The 16,755-nt window shown below is 41.8% G+C and overlaps 1 protein-coding gene and 1 long non-coding RNA gene across 2 annotated transcripts; both read left to right on the top strand.

Moving 5' to 3' along the window:
- sdf4 (stromal cell derived factor 4) lies at positions 1 to 11,111 on the top strand. Its single transcript, XM_050066229.1, has 7 exons — positions 1 to 323; positions 1,743 to 2,059; positions 4,122 to 4,258; positions 4,435 to 4,548; positions 4,662 to 4,820; positions 8,351 to 8,526; positions 9,576 to 11,111. The coding sequence occupies exons 2-7, from the start codon at positions 1,749 to 1,751 to the stop codon at positions 9,750 to 9,752; spliced, it is 1,074 nt and encodes a 357-aa protein (XP_049922186.1). The 5' UTR covers positions 1 to 323; positions 1,743 to 1,748; the 3' UTR covers positions 9,753 to 11,111.
- Positions 11,112 to 13,430: 2,319 nt separating this feature from the next.
- On the top strand, positions 13,431 to 16,412 carry LOC126403517 (uncharacterized). Its single transcript, XR_007571319.1, has 2 exons — positions 13,431 to 14,154; positions 16,129 to 16,412. It is a non-coding gene; the product is annotated as an uncharacterized LOC126403517 (long non-coding RNA).
- Positions 16,413 to 16,755: the final 343 nt, after the last annotated feature.

Raw genomic sequence — 16,755 nt, 5'->3', positions numbered from 1 at the left:
CTGTACCACAGCAACATTAGCATTTAGCTGGGAACCAGTTCATCTGACAGCTTGAGTGAATCAGCGCTAACTTGGACATCAGAAAGGACTCTTACAGTCGAGTCACATCTCTTCAGTGGCGTTTTCACACTGAGCCGTCCCACATTTAGGAGTGGGGTGTTGTGGGGGAGCCACGTGTACAGGAACTGGAGTCTGACAGTTGCCTGACTGGAACCACTGCACTGTTTTACTAGGAAGTCCATCCCCGCAGCTAGCCGTCTGTCGTTATCCAAAGTCGTTTGAACTTCTCACACAGCGTCACTTTCAGTCGTTGTGCTTGACAGGTAGGTCGCATTGTCCTCATTATACTATTCACTTACACCAGCTCGCGCTAACCTTTAATGATTTATTAGCTTGCTTGTGTTAGCCGTTTAGCCTGCTAACATAGTCAACTGCGGTATATAATAATTCGTATGACGTGACGAAGCTAAATTTACGAGCTAGCCGTTATTTGCGTCAATGAACCGTTTGTTTACTTCCAAGAATACAATTCCGTGCTGGTAAATAATATTAAAATGAATAATGTGAACATTAACGGTAAGAAACGACAAGGTTTGAGGAAGCTAAATTATCGTTATAACCTCATGTAGCGTTCACAATAGACTTCATACCACCGTACAACGGAGAACTCTAGGTGTCTTAAATGCGTTTTAACAGTGAGTGTGCATTTCCGTAGTTTATTTTGCTGTTAGATGCTTATGCTAGTGTATTTCTGTATAACTTATCACTATAGGTGATTTAATGTTGCAAACAAATCCTCTGTCGTGAGTCCTCCACAAGTATTCCTACATTGAGGGCGACGTGAACGGGATTTTCCAGTGGGCGTGTTGTAATTGTGGAATATCAGATAGGACCTGAACGCGGCATTAAAGTTGAGCCAGCAGCAGTGTTGTAAGAAGTAATCTGACCTTGTACTTCATGGAAAGTTACCACAGTGTAGAAGTACTCTGTTACTTACAAGTAAACGTCCTGCATTTAAAATCATACTGAAGTAAAAGCATACTGTATTAGCATCCACTATATTCAAAGTACAAAAAGTAGAAGTATGCATCATGCAAAATGTCCCATTATACAATAATATATACTATATATTCCATTATGGGATTAAAATTATTGATGCATTAATGTTCTTATCACTTAAGTGTTGCAGCTGGTTAGAACATAAATTGCCTTGTCACTTTGAAATTTAAGGGATAAATAAAGGCTATTCTGAACCTGTAATAATAATTTTACATCATAATGTAATTGTTGATGTGAATTTTGTATCATTATATGAATCTGCAAAGTGATAAAGTAATAAGTAATAAATGTAGTGCAAGAAAAAGCACGATATTTGTCTCCAAATTGTTGTGGAGTAGAAGTTAAAGTAGCGTAAAATGGAAGTACTCAACTGTAAGAGCCACAATGTGTGAATATACAAAATTAAGCTCCAGACATTGTATAAAACCTATGTATAAAAATGTAAAAGGACTAAAAAAGCATGTATGTTGAATTTTGATGATGATGCTCTCTTTAATTTTGTCATGTGCAGGTTAGTTGAGCAGACAGCTGCTTTAGGTGCAGGAGCGTTGAGTTTCTTTTAGCATGTGAACCTTTTTTACTCTTTCAGTAAACGTGTGCTTGATGATGTCTATTAGCATTATCTTCTCTTAGCTTTATTTCCAGAGTTAGTTCACGTAACTAAAACGTTTCCCTTTCTAAAGGCAATCATGGCTGTTTGGAGAAAACTGTGGTGCAGAAACCTCCTGGCCGTGTCCCTGCTCTTCTGCATCCTGCTCCACACCATGGATGTGCACGCACGGCCAGCCAACATGTCAGCTGCTAAAGAGAAGTCTCCTGCCTCCAAGGATGACAACGAGATTCTCCCCCCTGACCACCTGAATGGGGTGAAGATGGAGATGGATGGCCACCTCAACAAGGACTTCCATCAGGAGGTTTTCCTGGGTAAAGAGATCGAGGAGTTTGAGGAGGACTCGGAGCCGAGGAGGAACAGAAAGAAGCTGATTGAGATTTTCACCAAGTAAGACTTGTCATCCTTGAAATCTCAGTCAGGAGTGACAGCATTCCTGAACTGAGTGTAGCTGCTGATCAGGTTTTTCAGAGGTCACCAGTATAAAGGCCAAGTCTACAGATTATCAAAGAGAGGTGTAACCTTTCGCTTCATGCTGTGATGACTATACTTAACACTGTTATGACTCAAGGTGTGCTGCGTCTAGATGCACTTGGGGTGTCACAATAACTTGGTGTTATGAAACACATGAAATGAGACAGTGAACTGAGACTTGGAAACCCCAATATTATTTACTACAAGTCATTTACCTGAACATGGAGATGTGAAAGAAAAACGTTCACCTAAAAGGACCAGTGTGCAAGATTTAGGAGGATTTATCTACTTTTTATTTAACCCATTTTTAACCAGGTTAAGTGACTTGTGGTATCTAGTGGTGAGGACTGCAGATTGCAACCAGCTGAAACTTCTTCGTTAGAATTCCTTCAGTAAGCGACACGAGCAACGCACTTCCTTTTGTAGTCAACACATTGAATGCAAGCGACACTTGAAATGCAATACATCGCACGTGCAATAGGGGGTGGCAGAGTCACTGGTACATTCCGGCTAGCTAGTACTGCTGTAGCTAGCTAGTACTGCTATTTTATGAGAGTGCAGGGCACTAGAACTGTCATATAAATGGGGGTGTGCCCGTACGAGTTCGCAAAGTTTTTCCTCCTCGCCTGCCATATTTCACACCTGCTTCTTCTGTGAATAACAAAAAGTGGTTAAATTTCAAGTACGTCGCTTGCATTATCACCCCCGCTGGCAACGCTTGGTATTACACGCGTGGTATTACACGTGTCGCTGCATCGCGTTGCAAAAAAATGGACAACACATTTTGAGATGCAAGCACGCATCATGGCGACCAATGCGTCTCGATGCGTCCCAGTGTGTCCAAATGCTTTCGCGTCTGCGTGCCTTTATATCAACTATGAAGCGGCCCTAACTCTGTAGGACCGCGATACGGTGAAACCACAATGTTTTCTGAGACGGTTATTGTGCCATGAAAATCTCATGCCATTGCAACCCAAGAGCCAAACTATCCGCAGTGGGGTCTCCTTTATAAAGCAATGCGCAGGATCCATACTAAAAATGTAGGTACGGACAAAAGCCAAAAATATCTGATGATTTCTACAATCAGGCGTCCACCTCACCATGTGCGTTGCCAGTTTCCTGTCTCCAAAATGTTCGTAAGCATGGGTCAAAGTTTCTCCCATCAAGTCTGTGCTTATACATTACAACTTTTGCGTGGGAAGTGGGGTACGCCTCTTTCAGGACTCGTTTTGTGCAGTGCGACCCCAGGTGATTTAAACCATTAAAGAAACACTACCTAAAGGAATTTCACGAAAAAAAAAGGTTTTTCCGACGCTCTCACGATGGAGGGGCTCCTAGCTACAGTGGCTGATACAAATCCTGAATGGCCCTATCTAGAGCCAATGTTTGGTTTGTCCATTCTGGGCTGCTGTAGAAACATGGTGGACTCCATGGACGAGGACCTGCTCCCTATGTAGATATAAACGGTTCATTTGAGTTGACAAAAGCAGGTGATTATAAACTAAAGTCAACATACCTATCATATTATATTCCATGTCTGCCAATATATCCCCCCTCAATCATACACACTGGACCTTTTAAGAACAAACACGAGGCAATATATTAGAGCACCTGGATTCAAAGGAGTAAACAAAACAAGCTGTGCAAATATTTGCCTATTGTCCACATTCACCAGGCAAGGTGCCATTGTTATAACAGACGGTGACAAGAGAGGACAAAGGCCATTCTGTATTTTTTAATTAAACCACCATGACTGGACAGCTTTCCCTCACCCCTTCCATCTTCCTTGATTTTACTTTAAATGGGAAAGAAATGTCAATGTTAAAGGTTTTAGTGCTCAGCCAGTATAAACGGAAGCACTAGACACAAGCCAGACAGGTCACAGGGTCGTTACAGCTGACGGTATATACAGTGTTAATGTCCAGTAACTTGAGCTGAATTAGCAACCCATTTATTCTTGTTAATTCTCTCCTCACAGAGTTGATTTCAACAAGGACAGGAGTGTTAGCGCCAAGGAAATGCAGCGCTGGATTATGGAGAAGACGGAGGAGCACTTTCAGGAGGCCATGGTGGAGAACAAGAACAGTTTCCGTGCCGTTGACCCGGACGGTGACGGTGAGAGAAAAAAAATAAACAAAACACATCCACTTGTAATTCAGAGCACGCTGACTGTTTTCAAACCCTGTCAGGTTTGTGGTCTGTGTGGGCCACGTTTCAACAGCTGTCGTAAGCTAATGAATAATTTCTGTTTAAACCCAGTCTAACCTTCTCAATACACGCTCTCTCCTCAGGTCACGTGACATGGGATGAATACAGAGTCAAATTTCTGGCCAGCAAAGGTTTCAATGAAAAGGAGATCGCTGAGAAAATAAAGAACAATGAAGATCTGAAACTGGATGAGGAAAGTAAGTGTCGAATTATAAGGACTATGGCGTAATATTTTCAAGAGTATCCCAGAACACGTGCTGCAGAGATCACAGTAACAATCTAATTGAGCTGAATTTTCTCACGGTTGCAGCTCAGGAGGTTTTGGAGAGCCTGAAGGACCGCTGGTTTCAGGCCGACAACCCCCCAGCTGACCAGCTGCTGAACGAGCAGGAGTTCCTGTCTTTCCTTCATCCTGAGCACAGCAGAGGCATGCTCAAGTACATGGTCAAGGAGATTGTGCGCGACTTAGGTACACTTTACTGCCACCCTATACCTGAATCATGAGCTTCATCGTCTTAAACCTGTGTAAACTGTTTATTTAACCACCCGTATAAAGCAGGAAGTAACTGCTGACACTGACATGTTTACTTGCGTACTTACTATGGGGAACTTGTTAGCAAACAGCAGCTTAATTACACATCCAGCAGTCACATCCGCAATATTAGCTTTGAGAGTCATGTTCTTATCAGGTGATAAATGCAAGTCCAATACTGACAGGCCTGGTAGCTTGGTTGTGAAGTAAAGTGTCTGCCAAACTCTCCTCTATATTCACCAGCTTGCTCAAAACTAGTCTCACACACTGATGCACTTACTTGCGTTTGACACTAGAGGCATCATCTGTGTATTCACAGATCTGAGGTGATAAAAATTAGTTGAACCGAAAGTTAGTAATGCCACCAGACAAAGCCCAAGCAAGTACAGCAGCACAAACTGTATGCATTGTGTCACCACGGAAACCCACATGCATTCAGTTGTTGATGCAGAAAATCTGAGGAAAGGCTTTTGCACTCGGAGTCCGTTTTTTTCACAATACATGACAAAATGAAAGACACATTTCCTCCTCTGCCTCTTCTCCTCTGGAGTAACCCATCTGTCTGTCACTTCCTCCCTGTCTTGCATTTGGCACCGTAGCTGCGTGAAGGGGCGGAGCTGTCCTACACATTCTGTGTGCGTTCCACATCCTCCTCCTCCTCCTCTTCATCCTCATCCACCTGAATATTACTATCTGACCTGTTGAACATGAGCTATCTGAGTTATGAAATGATTCTCTGCGCTAGGGCTGCAATGATTAGTCGACTAATCAATCGACTAAAATAGTCACTGATTATTTTAATAGTTGACTAATCAGTTTGAGTCATTTTTCATAGAAAAGTACGCGTATTGCAGCTTCTTGTGTTCAAATATTGTCAGCTTTACACACTCTCCCATGATGGTGAACTAAAATCCTTTGGCGTGAGTACGAAACAAGACATTAAATGACATAATTTTGGTGTTTGGGAGAGACAGACTGACATTTTTCAACATTTTAACCCTTTTTTCGATGAAATTATTAATCGACTAATTGAAGAAATAATCGACAGATCAGTCAACAATGAAAATAATCGTTAGTTGCAGCCCTACTCTGCGCCCTGTTCCTCTGTCTTGTTACAGCTGTGTCCGGCTGCCACATTTTCGTCACTGATTATTGGTCAGACGTCTCTAAAGACTCTGACGGATGCGACAAATGCAAAAAATCAGCCCTGTTTAGAAAACTTTAATGATGCACAAGAGTTTCGGTCTCAGTGCGCGAACATGATTGACACAATGTGAAGACGTATTTATTTTTAGATGTGTGAAAATTTTGGACGAAAAAAACGGACTCAGTGCACAAATCTATGCTTCTATTTGCAAGTCTGTTCTTGCTCTCAGTGAGCAACTCAATATGTTTGTAGCCTCTCCTCCTATAAAAGTCTTTCATGAAATCATACATTAAAGCCCCGTTTCCACCGAACACTTTCGGTATGGTACCTTTGGAACCTAAAGTAACCCTTCAGACATGGTACCTAGACCCTAGTGTTTCCACTGCAAACAGTATCCTTAAATATGGGTGGGGTTGTTGTCACTCACTGCTCCGTCCAGCACTCACTGTATTTCCTCATCAGCGGTGACACAGATGGAAGTCTGCACCTTGTTTATTGTCCACAGAATGAGTCTGCACGCTGACATTTTCAGATCAAAATAAAACAGGCTGCAGTGAGAGTCTCTCTCCATGGGATATTTAAACATAGTGGGTTTGTGCATTTAGTCCTTCTCAGGCAAGCTCAGGGGTTTAGTGTTGAGCGAGGGTTAGAATATATGCAGTTCACATAACCCTGCTGAAATTAATTTATATAAACACATAAAAACTACAGCAACGGTCAAAGATTTTACAGTGAAATTTAAGGTGTGTTGTCGTCAACTCACACATTGAGTAACATTACAAGTTAATGTTCCACCTTAAAAGTCACCGGCAGTCGGCCCAGTGAATGAAGTTATTTTTCCTCAGACTCCAGCTGCTGCAAGAGGCAGCAAAACATCCTTTCATTTTATAGTTACAGTTTACTAATAAAACTCTCCACAGTATGAACAGTGGTTACATGAGCCTCAAAACCAGACACAACTCAGCCCTGAGCAGAGTGATCGTCCTCTACTGACCAATCAACAGTGTTCACAGCTCCACCTTTTAGTACCAGATCTGTGTGCTAGGTACCCCAACAGAGGGGGGACCAAACATGGGGATGGTACAGAACGGTTCCATCGGTACCATCCACAACTTTACACAGTGGAAACTGAAAGAAAGCGTACCAAACTGAACTGACTGCTCCGTGGAAAGTAGGCAGCACGTGATCGGTCAGTTTTGTGTGGGACAAGAGTCAAATGACGCCGAACTCGTTCTATGGGGACACATACAGAGCCTGAAGGAGACAACTTGGGTTAACAAAGACAGTTAATAAGCACCGTCGTGGTAGCTATTATCTCTAATTAAGGATTTAAGCTTTGGTGAGCCAGCTAAGGCAAAGAAAGCCTGGCTTTGATGAAGCTGCTTTGTGGTACACCTCTCTGATCTGAAGCATGTTGCTGATCAGGTAGCGTACAGCTGATGCTGATGAGAGGGAACCAAAACAGACTGTAAAACCAAAACACATACACATAGTTATTTGGTCTTTTGTTAATATAAAAAAATAGATTATTGCAGCTGTAATGTACATCCTTTAAAAATATTTAAGATGGTGCTTTATGTTTTTAAATATCTCAGCAGACCTGTTAACGTTACACTCATACCATGACAGGCTGATAAAGCTTGTTCAACTGATATTAAAGAGGGAACTTGGTTATGCAAACAACTTCCTGCTCACTGTTGGGTCACACTTTCTGCACCAACAGGCCCTGCACAGTGTTGTAACTCCCTGTTGGCATTTAGCCTCAGAGGACACAGTGGAGAGTGGCAGGAACATTTAAGTTAAATGGTACACAGCGTAAAGGCTGCAGCTAACAATTTTTGTTATCAATTAATCCACAAAATGCTGTTCATCACAAGTTCCCAGAGCTCAAAGGGCATCTTAAAATTGCTTTTTTTATATGAACAACAGTTCTAAACCCAAAGATTACAAGTCTCATCTATAATAAAACATAAAACAAAGAAAAGCAGAAAATTGTCACATTTTTGTGGCAGGAACCAGCTAATCATCAGCATTTCTCCTTTAAAAATGACTTAAACCATCATCAGAGTTGTGCACTTAATTAAACAAAACTCCATCATTAGCACATTTCCATTAAAACAGCGAGAAGCAGCGCTAGATCTGTTTCTATCTGCAAATATCTCATCTGTTTATTTAACAAATTTATATTGGGGCTGTATATTTGATGTACCTTACATCAGTGTATTTGAATAAGCATTGCTCTGTGATGAGGCCCATTATGGAAATGTGTTTTAACACACACAGGGCACAGATGTGACGTTCACTGTTGCTGTGTTTGTAGATCAGGATGGCGATAAGAAACTGACCCTGTCAGAGTTCATCTCTCTACCTGTGGGCACCGTGGAGAACCAGCAGGCTCAGGACATCGATGACGACTGGGTGCGAGAGAGGAAGAAGGAGTTTGAGGACGTCATTGATGCAAACCGTGACGGGATCGTGACCATGGAGGAGCTGGAGGTGAGAGATGGAAAAGCAGAAGTCACGTTTGAGTCGTCTCTTCATTAATATCATATATTTTTGATAGTTTGTATTTGTTGTCTGACGTTTTAGAGTCAAAATATACTGAAGTATTTTAAGCTGGTCAACAAGGACTCCTAAAACACTATAATATTTTAATCACTGTGCAGTTGACCATATCATAAATGCAGATAAATGTTTCTTTTTTTCAAATGTGAGACTGAATTGGAACTTGGGGTGCTTTCACACCTGCTCCGTTTGGTTCTGTTCAAACGAACTCAAGTTCATTTGCCCCGTAAGTACGGTTCGTTTGGGCAGGTGTGAACACAGCAATCACACTCAGGTGAGCACCAAAACAACCGGACCGAGACCTGGTGGTCTCAGTCTGGTTACAAACGAACTCTGGTGCAGTTCGTTTGTGGTGAGAAGGTGTTCCGACCTGGATCTGAACCAACTGCAGTCACATGACACATTGTTTGGGTTAAACATGAGCATGTTACAGTCCTGGAGGATTATTAATGTGCACCTCCTCCTGTACTGCCTTAATATGCACATTCAGCACATCCAATGCATCAAAACATTGTTTTCTAGTTGGAGCCGCGCCTCGTTTTCAAACTGTATGGTTTGACTAAAATGAACAATGACAGCAATATAGTCCACGATGAGCAGCGCTAAAATCAACCTGCGTAGTTGTCCCTCCATTGTGACATTAGAAAGTGTCACATTTATCTTGCAAGTGTACTCTTCTTCAACGTTTGCTTTACTTCCTGGATTTTTCCCACATGGAAATCCTGACCAATCAAGAGCAGCTTTCTCACGCAAGGCATTTTATCTGGTCCGCTTGTAAATGCTGCTCGTAAAAGTTATATTCTGATTAAATGCTTTGGGGCATGTAAACGCACATCTTATCGGATCACTTTTAGTTTCCATGTACATAGTTAAGTTGGAATCTCTAATCTGAAGGAGAAAGAAAGAAATAATGTCTGTGTAAACGCAGCTACTGACTTTTTCCCCCTCCTCCTTCTCCTGTCTTCTCGTGTGGCATACAGGAGTACATGGACCCGATGAACGAGCACAACGCCTTGAACGAGGCCAAGCAGATGATCGCCGTCGCAGACGAGAACCAGAATCATAACCTGGAGCTTGACGAGATTCTCAAGTACAGCGAATACTTCACGGGCAGCAAGCTCATGGATTACGCCAGAAATGTTCATGAGGAGTTCTGAAGACACCCAATCCCCCCCCCCCTCTCAGCCTGCTCAGCAAAGCGGGGCGACATCCTACATGTGCTTCAGGGACAAGCCTGAGGAGAGGGGCAACGTAACGATAGGATGTTCTAGTGTGCAATTCTGTGTTTCAAAGCCTAGCCCCAACGGCCTCTTTCACTGCTGACTACGATCGACAAATCCTCCCTTCAGCCCTGGACTGTCTGCCAGCCGTCATTAACATGGTCTGCCTTTCCGTGTGCCATCGGACTTTAAAACGTTGGGCTGCTTGACTCCAAATTTATTTGTGTGATATTGTGAAATGTGTGTATATGAGGAATTTTAACCCCGGCTAGATATTTCCGTTCCTGGTGCAGTGGTGAGGGAGACTGCGCAGCTAGGCGTTATCACTATTCGTTCTGCAGGATCTGTCGTTTTAGCTTGCGTGTCTGTACACAGTGTAAATATTCATTGTCACGTACCGATGCCTCTGTCAGAGGGAAGAGCTGAGAAAATAAATATAATGCTGCTACGAAGTAAAATCCCTCATAGAGATATCATAAGAAGAGTTTATAGGTGACGTACACCAGATTTCCCCAAATTTAAAGGTGATTTTTGCCATTAGACTATGGATAGCTTCCGTCCTTCTACTTACAAACAGGGTAAAAAATAGAAGTATAACTTTTAAAAAATCCACCTCAGTAACGCACAGCAATCCGACTTAGCACAGACTTTCGTTAACATTTATTATCAGAGTAATATATGAGAACAACGTGACTTTTCCCAGCAGACATTTTGACTTACTGAAGGAAAAGCAGGCGTCACTGATAACATTAACACTATTATTAACAGCATTAGTTTCACCTGTGTGTGTGTGTGTGTGTGTGTGTGTGTGTGTGTGTGTTGGGTCAAAATGTCTCCTGTGTGTAAAGGCCTGTTGTACAATTAAAACTAATCTAATTCATGCTCTTGTTGTGATGCAGATAAAGAGAAATGTATTTATTTGACCAGTATAATTTGGATCAGCTGCTTCCTTGAACATCTCACAGGTTTGTTCTTACTTTCACAGTAGGAGTCAGGTCCTGGTGTCTTTGTTCACTCTTCATCACATTTACCTGTTCACTAAATTCTGAATGCTTTTGGTTAATGCGTCCATTTCCACCTTGTTTTCGAATGCATGGACAAACAAACAGCATTACATTCCTGGTTTTTGTTTCCCAGTAACCTGTGGAGTGTTTGGATCCTGCTACAGGCTTCTCTGTCCTCGGTCCTGTTTCGATTGTAAGATAAGATTTATGATGACAGAATGTGACACAGCTTTATAGAAAAAAATATACTGCAAATATACTGGTAAACAATAAATATTTCTTATCAATTAAATAGCACCTGGGATTCTTTAGTGGTTTAGTTGTTTTGCAGGGTTGTGAGTTAGGATTACTTTCATTACAAGTTTACGTTGGCGACAAATTGTCCACCACAGTTTTGTCTTTACAAAGGATCCAAAATCTCCCAAAATATTCACTTTACGATGATGTTGCTTGACAAAAGTTCGGTAGCTCACAAGATTTATTATGATCGACCCACTCTAGATCATAAATGTCTGAACAAAATATTACAGCAATTTTATTTTTCACCACAGAGGTGGAGCGACTGTCTGACGATCTCTGTCCTCAGTGCGCTGTGGCTAAAAATGAGGATTCATTGATAGGAAAAAGTAGTTATTATTGAATTTTTTTTGTCTATGAAGTAATCCATCAGTCACCTAATTGTTTCAGCTGTCGTTTTTTGGTGCTAAACAGCGAGACAAAGTACAAAAGCAAAGCATCTGCGTACGTAATGTTCTGCTCCACCTCTATCTTACTATATGATGACGAAAACTCTGTCTGTTCCACATTTTTCTCCTCACTGACTTGGTCAATCCATGTGAAATTTGGCACAGTGGTAGAGGGTCATGGGAGGATGTGAATGAAGCAATATTACATCAATTGGCCAAAGGGGGGCGCTATAGCAACCGATTGAAATGGCAAACTTTGAATGGGCATATCTCATGCCCCGTATGTCGTAGAGACATGAAACTTTGCACAGAGATGCCTCTCCTCATGAGGAACACATTTGCCTCAAGAACCCATAACTTCCAGTTATATAGATTTTCCGCCATTTTGAATTTTTTGAAAAACACTTCAAATCGATCTCTTCCTAGGAAGTTTGAGCGATCTGCATGAAACTGGGTGAACATAATCTAGGGACCAATATCTAAAGTTCCCTCTTGGCAAAAGTTGGAAAACTTACTAAAACTGAGCTTCTATAAGGCAATGAATATTGATGAATATAGGACGCCTCAAGGTGACTGGAGAAATTTAACTCTAATTGGCAACTGTTCAATCACAGTACAAATGTACGAAGGGAGTTTACCCAGTATGGCTTTATAAATGAACAAATACAGTGACTGAGCCTACAAAAGGTCAAAGACGGCCGACCAGCCCTGGAATAAACCGTACAGTGATGAGTAAGAGCTTTACAGTTTGTAACAAATCTCAGTGCACTATGATGTGCAGTTTCTAACGCGCAGATGCCTTCATGTACAACAAATCACCAGAATCCAGAGCCGGTATTTAATAACTTAACTCTCGTCACTTTGCAAATTAAGATTTCTGCAAACAAAAGACACACACAGAAATAAATAGTATAAATTAATAAATTCAAAGCAGTCAAATCAAATTGTTAATCAAAGTCTCTCAATCACAAAATGTCCATTAAATCAACAAACCAAAATGAAAGAGTGTCTTTTAGTTGAATAAATTGAATAAGGACTCCAGGGCCAGTTTTCATGAACATTTTGAGAACTGAGCTCCAAAATTAGCCTAATTTTTTTTAGCAAGGACTCTGAGCTCAGGAGTGAATAAGGAAATTATCAGTGCAAGGAAGGGACAGAAACTTTGACCTTCATGAGGAGGTGTGGTCGACCTCGTTACCAGGTGTGACACACTTTTAATAGATGTAATTGGTTGTTTTTTTGTGAGCCACTGAGGTGTGGATGTCCAGTGGAAATTAAATTAACTGCGTCACAATGGGCCTCATTTACTAATTTGAGGGTAGAAACTCTTCTTACTCTGACCATTAAAAATAAGTGCACACGAAACTCACCATCATGACACGTGCGTATTGGATGATTTAGGTCTCAGCACTTTGCCTGTTGATGAATCAGAACCAGTCTAAATTGATGGGCAATCAGCAAACTGCCACGTCCCCATTTTTCTATATAAGGAAATCCATTTGTGTAGAAGTGTGTCATGGAGAAAGTTGTTTCTATGCACATGTTAAAGGAGAAGTCTGGTATTTTGCACACTGAGCCCCATTTCTGATTGTTTATGATGAAATAGAGTGGCTAAGACCAAAATTGTGACAATTGCGCATTTTCAGGGAATTTGGCTTTCCCCTGCCTGGCTTAACACTGCTGCCTATGGCCATGTGTGAACCTGTTCTCAAACCACACTAAACGTTCGTTTTCAAAGCCATGAAACGCACTGAGGGGTCAGTGGTGTTTGTTGGTATTCTGACATAAAAATCGTAGCAACCTGTTGTTTCCATCCGTGTTTTCACTATTCATCTCGATTGTGGAACTATTTTTTCAGCTGCCTCACACCCGTGTGTAAGCTTCCGCTTGAGCGTTCGTTTGACCCTGAGGCGTTATACACTCCAGCCCACTTGATGGCGATAATGCTCCTTTACGTGGGTGTCGCCAACCGGCAGGAAACCATTGCAATGTAATGGAACACAGAAAAGAAGCAGAAGAAGAAGGTTGGCGTTGTGTTCAAAGACATCGTACTGCGAAGGTTCTTTACAAGAGAGTAATCCACAGCACTGTTGAGCCAGCACTTTCACTGAGCTAAAAGACTACAATGACTACAGCCTTGTCCTGAACAACCCCCTTTCTGTTTCCGGTGGCGGATTACTACCAACAGACAATGAGGCTTCTATAGAAAAGCAGTGGATGAGACAAAATGTCAAATAAATCGTCACGGAAACCACAGTTTGCTACGATTTTTATGTCAGAACATCAGCGAACACCACTGACCACTCCGTGAGTTTCAAGGCTTTGAAAACAAACGTTTAGAGTGGTTTTAGGACAGATTCACACATGGCCATAGGCAGCAGTGTTAAAGGTCATATGTATAGCTGTTTCTTCAAAACGAATATTTTTTCAAAAATAATACATCCACAGAACGTCTAGAAAGGCTTGCCAGATTGTGATAGCTGCAGAGGAATGGCGTCATCCCAGCGCTATCCGTCGCAAATTCTAGCCAAGCAACGGAGAAGTCAAAATCAGAATCAACATCAGTTCAGGTTTTGATCGTTGGTGTCAGCTGAAGGCAGAAAAAGGGCTAAAAAGCCACGCAGAGGTTACCGCTTTCCTTCTGGACAGGTAAGCTAATGTTTGCTAACTAACGCAGCTAACTTATAGCTAATGTTAGCTAATTTGGCGAGCTGTCAGTGTCTGTCATTTACGAACCTGGCAACCTGTAGAACTGAAGAGTGGAGCGAGAGCGGGCGAGTTTGAGTGCGACACCTACTGGCTGGGAAGTATGAATCCTATATCTATCCCCTTTAAGCCAGGCAGGGGAAAGACAAATTCTCCGAAAAGGAGCAATCTCCACCATTTTGGTCTTAGCCTCTCTATTTCATCATAAACAACCCAGAAATGGGGCTCAGAGTGCAAAATACGAAAGGGTGAGAAAGGGGGATGACACGCAGCAAAGGGCCCCAGGTTGGAATCAAGCCTGCAGCCACCGGGCAAAGACACTGCCCCTGAACATGGGGCACCCAGTAGCTTGGTGGGTGAGTGGACGCCACCTCTTTGTTGCCACCATTTTCTCCTCTGCTTAAAAAACTCTGAAGCTTCCTAAAAGTCCTCCTCTCTACTCCCAACATTTTTTTTTTTACCTTAGGAGCTCTTTTAAGGGCTGAGACATTCTTAGAAAACATTTCAACTCTGAGAATTTTCTTAAAATTATGTCACTAGGAGCAACTCTTAGTACGAGGAAGCTTTGTGAAAACGGCCCCAGATAAACTTTGATCATTTCATTGCAGGAGTTTGTGTGCAAGTTGTGTGTGAGCTATGTGTGAGTGAATCAATGAACAGTTTGTAGGCCCTTTCAAATAAACAAAGTATCTTTGGGGGGACACTTAACTGTCCAAGGAAGGAATGAGCGCGGTAAAAATGGTGGTGCAAAAACAGAGTAGGCTGAATGTAGAATATGAGAGGCCGTGCACATTAACCTGGAGGCAGGAGAATAGAAGACTGGAGAGTTGACTCACCTTGACTCGTGCAGGTCCAGCAGAGTCCTGAGCAGACAGTCATGGAGATAGCTGAACAAGTTTCATCCAAACCTGCTCCTTAGAGAAGTCAGTGAAGTCCAATAACTGCCACTCTGTTTACTTTGCAGTGTGTATTTGTTTGTTTGTCAGCAGAGATGTCCGAAAAGCGAAACAAACTTTTAGTAACTCTCACTCCTCTTCCTGGTCTCCATGCTTCCCTCCTTCGTCAGTCCCCTCAGCTCACAGGTGTGTCTCATTTACACCTCACTTTCCCCACGTTGCTCTCGTCTCAAGACTGAAAAGCACAGTTCCATACCTTATATCTTTTCTCCTCTTTCGGCCACACACTTATGAAGCTCAGCATAAGCTCAGTCAGGAAGACTTCCTTTATGCTATATTCATTCACAGTTCTGACTGAATTCAAATTTGAAGACTCGCAGACTTTGTGGGCGCCTTCCAGGGAAGTCTGGGAGTGCTGTTCAAATCCACTATTCAACCAGTCAACAAGAGGCCTCAAGTGGACTGTCTGCAGACTTCCAGAGAGTCCGCTTGGGGTGCAGACCTCACTGATTTAATAACCCACAATTCATTGCCATACAGACTCCACATTGTGTTTTATTAAAAATCGTTATTGTTAATTAGGCCTATTGAAATGCTGCTCGTATTGTGTAGGCCAGAAATAATATTCAACCACATCATGACACAGAAATATGTCGCAGTATAGGCTGTAGAGGGACTGAGCATGCGTTTCATTATTTTTATTGCATTTTTCATTATTTTATTATTATTTCTTTAGTATTTAATTATTATTAATAAAATGCTAAAAGATAATAGGCTACAAACACTGGCCAAAAAACAACAATAGAGGGTCTTCTCATGGAAGCAGTACCCAGTTTATTGAGATATATAGTCCTGTCCTTATTTACAAACATTTCTGTTTTTTGAATGCGTGTAGCATGTTATATAGAGCTGTATTAATACATTTTTGTGCTGTCACAAAAAAAGCTATACATGGGATTTATATGTTGTTGTCTGCAGGGACAGATGAGTAGGCACTGTTCATAAACTTATGTCATTTTAGGCGGAAGTGTCGCGCCCTCCTCCACCCCATTCACCTCCAGTCACCTGATCCAGAGCCCAGGACAAGCTCATCAAAAGCCCACTCCTCTTCACATCCAGATCCTCAGCTCCCTCTTCATCTTATCACCACCACCAGCATCTAGACTCCATCGGGGGGGGGGTCCTTACTACGTCTCTACAACCCTTCTGGAATAGATGACATCACGATGGGGTCTAATCGCCAAAGACTTTTCAGATTTCTCATACTTAGGTGTACATGTAAATAAATATTCTTTTCTCTCAGAGTCTATCCTGTCTGAAATATATTCATGTTAATGTCACATTTCTGAATATAGCAGCCTTTTGTCATTTGTGCTTTCAAGTACCCCATGTTTAAACAAAATAATGCAACAGCTGATCCTCTGAATTAGAGCTGTAATCATTAGTTGGAGTGAGATAGTTGAGGAAGTTGGATTTTAGTGGCAAATAAGATACTTTGTCTTAAAATTTAGGAGCTCTGACACAAAGATTCAGCAAATTATAGGTGCTGGGACAAAAAGTGTGGAGCTTCAAAGAACTGCTGCCATTTCCTGTATATACAGAAAGTGGGGAGAGCTGTGCAGCTTTGTGCATCAGTTCTGAGAAATTG

The sequence above is a fragment of the Epinephelus moara genome, chromosome 16 (genome assembly GCF_006386435.1).
Source record: "Epinephelus moara isolate mb chromosome 16, YSFRI_EMoa_1.0, whole genome shotgun sequence".
Lineage (NCBI taxonomy): Eukaryota > Metazoa > Chordata > Actinopteri > Perciformes > Serranidae > Epinephelus > Epinephelus moara.
Note: the sequence above shows the minus strand (reverse complement) of the source record. Positions and strands in the feature narration are given on the sequence as shown.

Coding starts and splice junctions, on each gene's coding strand:
- sdf4 (XM_050066229.1), top strand. CDS start 1,749: ATGGCTGTTTGGAGAAAACTGTGGTGCAGAAACCTCCTGGCCGTGTCC. Junction 2,060..4,121: donor CTGATTGAGATTTTCACCAA/GTAAGACTTGTC, acceptor CTCTCCTCACAG/AGTTGATTTCAACAAGGACA. Junction 4,821..8,350: donor GGAGATTGTGCGCGACTTAG/GTACACTTTACT, acceptor CTGTGTTTGTAG/ATCAGGATGGCGATAAGAAA.